The 6000-nt window shown below is 31.4% G+C and overlaps 1 protein-coding gene across 1 annotated transcript; it reads right to left on the bottom strand.

Annotated features, from left to right (window-relative positions):
- Positions 1-2623: 2623 nt before the first annotated feature.
- LOC137821418 (bidirectional sugar transporter SWEET10-like) lies at positions 2624-4893 on the bottom strand. The gene is made up of 6 exons (XM_068626005.1): positions 4729-4893; positions 4480-4516; positions 4176-4389; positions 3918-4079; positions 3552-3671; positions 2624-3205 (listed from the first exon to the last, which is right to left on the bottom strand). The coding sequence occupies exons 1-6, from the start codon at positions 4772-4774 to the stop codon at positions 2990-2992; spliced, it is 795 nt and encodes a 264-aa protein (XP_068482106.1). The 5' UTR covers positions 4775-4893; the 3' UTR covers positions 2624-2989.
- Positions 4894-6000: the final 1107 nt, after the last annotated feature.

The raw sequence follows: 6000 nt of genomic DNA on the forward strand, positions 1-6000 counted from the left end.
TAGTGTGTGTGTGTTTTTTCTTTTTTTCTCTTTGAAGAGAACCTTCATACTTACTTAACCACTTACAAAAATATGGTTTTATTTTTGTAGTTATTTAAAATTTTATCTTTTTAGTTATTTTTTATTCAGTTGTTTATTTTCATTTATTTTTTTTCTTATTTTTTTTTGTTTTCAATTGTTTAATTTGCTTATTTTGTTATTGTTGAATTATTTACAATTTTAATTTAATTATTGACTTGTTTTCTAGTCTTATTTTTTCTGAAATAATAAAAATTGCAATATTAAATTTGAATTGTGGAAGAGAATATTAATCAGACTTTGTGTTTGAGTATTAAACAGTGAAATGAATTAGACACAAGTTGGAAAAGAAAATATGACCGAATCCATATTCAAATGTGGTTGAAATTGTGATGCATAAAAATTTAACAGGATGATTGATTAGAATAAAGACTAACAAAACAATAAGGAATGAGACTAACTAAACCAAGTGAGTGGGTGAACCATAAAGAATTTTGAGAGTTTTATTGATGAATTGGTAGTTGTGGTTGCTTAATTTTTACTCTATGTTACATCATAAAAGAGCATGAATATGATTAAGGCATTTGTGTTAATTAGGAACTCAGGGCCAAATAGCCAACCTTTATATAGATAGAATTCATTTTTTGATAACCCTTTTGAGCCAATAATTATTTGTTATTATTGCACCTTAAACATTGAATGATATATTTTCCTATCCATTGACATGTTTAAGGAAAGAGAACATATATGCAATATTTACAGAAAAGGGATGGTTCTAAGTTGTTTAGAATTTAAAGTTGGTTGAAAATAGGAAAAATCTATTCCTATGGATTGAAAAAAAAAATCATGAATAAGTAAAAATAAAATGAGGAAAGGTGCTGAAGTCAAAGAAAATGGTGATTAGATAACACATATGCACTATAATTGAACTGTAGGTATGTTCGTCTTCTTTAAAATATGTATTTTGTTATCTGAAAAACCAATACTTTTTTGAAGCCCAGACTCATTATAACCCTGCAAAAGACCTTAAGATTCATGTTTCTAATATGATTGTGATATGAAGATGAAATGAAAAACAACTGTGATTTGTTAGTATTCAGTGAAAATAGAGAAAAACATTTACGTATGAGCATATGAGAATGAATTCTTTGATGAATTGTCATTTTATTGTTTTATTTTGATCCTGGAAGTGAATTGTATCTATATTTTGTTATATTTGAAGTTGGAAGCAACATAAGTTTCTAATTTAATTTGTTATTTAGTGAATAAAGTTGTTTTGATATTTAAATTCAAATATGATTTATTTATATTCATTTACTTTTCTTGAGGATAAACAAGATTCTAGGTTACCGACACGACCAAATTCATTATGCCTAAATAGAAGATTAATAAGACTAATAAGTGATAAAACATTAGGTAACTCTTAATCATGGTCCAAAGTCTTAATCCGGCCCAATAACAAAGGGTTCATGATAATCATATAAATAGACACAAATTTTGAAAATTAGGTACGTCATCATTCAGTACTAATAGCACCGAATACCGAATCCCGATATCTCACTTGAGTGTTAGAGTGCATTTTGTAGGTACCATCCGACTTTGTAACTCACGAGGACGAGAAGTAAATGAGTGAAAGGAGAACGCAAAGACCATTTCGAGAAGAAGGGAGGAGAAGTAGACCGGTCGACTGAGAAGGAAGTCAATCGTTCTCTTATAAACATTAATGAAAAATAGAGTTAGTTTAGCGTTGTTCAAGCCAATTTAACACTAATTGACCAACACTAATTAATATGCGTTTTATATGGATTGTTTTATCAAGTAAATATCAAAATAATTTCAGAGGTTCATTTGCCAAATTCTTTAATCGGAAGCGAGTATATCAAAATACCATGTCTTGTGTCTAGATTTATCTTATAATAATATTGTGAAAATAAAAAACGAAAGAAGGATTTGAAAATAAAAATTAAAATCAAGGAAATGAGAAAGAAAGAAAAAAAGTTAAAAGGCATGCTTTGTTTCTATATTTGCAAAAGACATGTCCTCTAACATATTTGACTGTTTTTCTTCTTGTAGGCAATCTATAATATAAAGAAGTTGAAATTTTGACCGAACACATAGAAATTAAATAATAATAATAATAATAATAATAATAATAATAATAATAATAATAATAATAATTATTATTATTATTATTATTATTATTATTATTATTATTATTATTATCCGCAAATTTGGCGTTTTGATCCTCATGAGGTTAATAATTTCAAATAATTGGGCATTGATTTTTATATAACACTTTTCCTTTTGATGAATAGAATGTTTAACGACTCCCAATTGGCATGTTAGAATCGTAGTGTCGGGTCTTTTTGCCAATGATTGTTCATTAGTTTTCGTCACCAAGATATAAATTTTTTTACTTTTAGGTCGCCTTTTTATCTGTCCCCTTCACCATGACATCATAAAACAAGAGAAGACCCTCCATTTCCACCATCTACATCGCTTTGATGCATAATTTACCCATGATTTGAAAATAACCATATCAAAGTTAACGTTAGGATAAGGATGATTGTAGCATATGAAAATAAATAAAAGTGAGCCAAAGTCATAGATTTCAAAACCCGTAAACTAATTAATTCCCATCACATGAACATAGATTACGCGTACAAGGAAAGAGAGAATTTGACGAGTTTGACTGAGGTACACATCGAAAGAAGACAACACACTACTATGCTACACGTTTACTACAGTGAGAGTGATGGAAGAAGAAGCCAAATAGACGTTCATGCTAGCTAACATAATTCACCACCTAACAAGAGAAGAACCCTAAACACCAAACTACACGTACTTTTCTTCTTGCGTTCAGATGAGGTCCCACTTGGCAAAGTAAAATAGTTATACTTTTTTGGTTAAATATTTTGAGACCTCATTTTCTTTTCTTTCTCTTTGGACTTGTTCAGTACTTGGTTGTTCATCACACATTGGTAGCTGTCTCAGTCACAGCGCCACTTTTTGTGACATGATTCGGCTCAGAGGGTGCCATTGTGCCCAATTTCACAACGTCAACAATATGACCATTAAGTTCCTGTAACTTAGTTGGCTCCTCCAATGTCTTTGGTTTCGCGTTTCTATAAACCAAATACAGCATCATCTGAATTATCCCAAACAGAAATCCAAGCGTATTTGGGAGCTGCATCATTCAAATGCAACTGTTCAATCATTCTTTTTAATCAAAGTAATCAAATTAAAATTTTCTTGCACAGAAACATATAAGCCTTTCGTAATTAAATAATCATTAATATAACAGGGGCCCATGTTTCCGTTTTGACTATTTTTTTTCAAGTGAACTCAACGTTAATGGAGTGAGCACACGTTTAATTAATTGCTCTAGTTAAATTGGCTTTTCACTAAATTATACAGGCATAACAAAAAGGTAGGAGCTCAAGCTGCAAATATGTATATATTACAAAAAGTAGTGATGAAGGAAAAGAGTAGGTAAGATAGACAAAGATTGAATTTTATGGAATTGTACTTACAGCGATGTAGTAGTCCTTGAGAAGAAGGCCATAGAAGAACCACATAACAGCGTTTATGGTTAAAAAGAAGGACAAACTGAATGGCATGTATTCCACGCTCTTCGTCTTTATCACACGTTTCTGCATGTATCAATTATGAGAATTTGATTTTTTCTTTAAGAGCATATATATATTACAAAAAAGTGATAAAATGTTGAAGATGAAGAAGTAATAGTTATTGAAAAAACATTGAGATGTGTATCGAGAAATAAAAGAAGTAATAGTAATAGACGAAAAGTGAAAAATGTTGGAAAAAGAAGCTCCATAAAAAGGTGACTGCATAATCATTTTGTCTATGATTTAAATAACCTGCTTCTAAATCATTACCATAATGCAGAGAGGAGCAGCAAATACGCTTATGTTGAAAACGAGGCAAATCCATCCAATCACAGAAAGACGTTTGGACCCTGTTGTAAAGTAGAGGGTTGAAAGAAGCATGGCTCCGAACCCAAAAACATTCAACAAGAGAAGAAGCTTGATGGTACAAAGCTGTGACATTTAATAGAAGGAAAACTATTAAATTTCATTCTTGAGAAAAAGGAAAAGAAATAATGGGTAGAATATACAAGTTATTAGAAGGAATACCCTGGTTTTACTCGGGGCGTAAAGTAGGAAGATGGCAAGGTAAATTGACTCTATCACACATCCAAAGGAGTTAATGGTAATAAGAAGGAGGCTAGCATCCTTCTTGACGAGTGCGTAATAAATCCAGAGCATTGAACTGAACAGTGCAACAACATAAGGCAGTGATTGAAATCCTTCTGCAGTTTTCTTCTTGTAGATTTGGTAAAACGTTGGTCTGTAGTCGAATATATTTCATACATAGTTAGAAAAATACTTCAGCGTCCATTAATAAGAACGATTATGCTCGAGTACAAAAATCACTTACAATGGAGCAAGGAACACCATGAAGGAGATGACGTTGCCTATAACAACACAACAAAAATCAAGAAACTAATTATGCATGTTATAAATACACACATATTGGACATGCCAATCAGATATATTATTGCTACGCTAATGCATCAGTGTTGCTTTCAAGTTTCATACTAATTATCATTCTTGGAAAACTAGAAAAATGGCATGCAATTAATCTGCATGGCACATATGGTTCCAGTAGATTGAAGAGAAAGGATACCTAGAAGGCCGAAAACGAAAGCCCAAGTTTCATGGTGAATGGCCATTCTGGTGTGGTGTGTTGAATGTAATATCTCTCACTGAGTGGTGACGAAAAGATTGTGTGAAAGTGAGAAGCCTCAGTTGAGGTTATCTCTTTCTCTCTTTCGATTGCACGAGTCGTTAAGGGAAGAGTGGGAAGGTATTTATAGTGGGGAAAAGAGAAGTAGGAGAAGTCGCATGCAATATGCAAGTGGCTAATTAAAGAGGAATGTGCAGTAAGGTGGTATTGTATGGTAATATTATTGTAGCTTTAATTTAGTTATGGATACTTTCCAGTTGTTCCACCACCCAACCACTATTTACTTTAACCCAAATCAAATCCAAAACACCACTTCTCTTATTACCCTGTAATCACCCATTTTGGTTTAAGTCTCTTCCTCTTCGGTTAACTCCACAATCTTTATTCTTTATGACGTATCACCCACCATCTCTGTTTAAGCCTTACAACTCATCACAGTTTCTGGGCCAAGAGGGGTGAAACTTGCCACACAAAATTATTAATTACTTTACCCAAAATTCTACCATGCCTTTCTATTTTATAATCCCAATCCGTATCTTTTTAGCATGTTCAGGCGTTTATGTCTAATCAATTTTTTTTTACGCCACTTGTAACATCTCTTAAATGTTCAAATACATGTTAAGATCTCATTAGTATTATAGAATAGTCAACATGATTTACCATTTCTTATCTTCTTAATTCATTTATGTTTCTTGTTTTTCATGTTTTGTATTTTAAAAGCTAAAAATCTCAGGCAGAATTTGTTGAGATTATTAAATATAAAAAACCATTAAATTAAACTAAAACCAATTAATAATTGTATCTTATAATGTATCGATAGTTATTTTTCCATTCACTTGAAATGAAAGATACCGATACTATCACTTACCTTAATTTTCTCAATGCACTACTACAAAAAGTATCTTTAGCGGCGATAAGAATATTTCTTATACGAGCAATATAAATGGAAGCCAAAAGTTTAACAAGCTTTTAGACAATGACTGGTGTATGAGATGTTCAAAATTTAACCGGTAAAAGACTGATTTATCTCCGGAAAAGATTCATGACTTTTAGTGGCAAATTTTACTGGCATTTGTTAGTAAATTTTAATTATCTCTTCACTTCATTTCCAGCACTATTTTCAAAAATAGACTAAACTCACCACTCATGTAACCCTTCCACAGAATTCATCAGGAATAAAAATTGATAAAACAAATCAATATAACTAGTGAA

Source organism: Phaseolus vulgaris, chromosome 9 (genome assembly GCF_000499845.2).
Source record: "Phaseolus vulgaris cultivar G19833 chromosome 9, P. vulgaris v2.0, whole genome shotgun sequence".
NCBI lineage: Eukaryota > Viridiplantae > Streptophyta > Magnoliopsida > Fabales > Fabaceae > Phaseolus > Phaseolus vulgaris.

Excerpts from the sequence above, each read along its gene's own strand:
- LOC137821418 (XM_068626005.1), bottom strand. The coding sequence starts at position 4,774 with ATGGCCATTCACCATGAAACTTGGGCTTTCGTTTTCGGCCTTCTAG. Across the intron at positions 4,517-4,728 it reads TTTCGTTTTCGGCCTTCTAG|GCAACGTCATCTCCTTCATG; the intron begins GTATCCTTTCTC and ends GTGTTGTTATAG. Across the intron at positions 4,390-4,479 it reads ATGGTGTTCCTTGCTCCATT|ACCAACGTTTTACCAAATCT; the intron begins GTAAGTGATTTT and ends ATTCGACTACAG.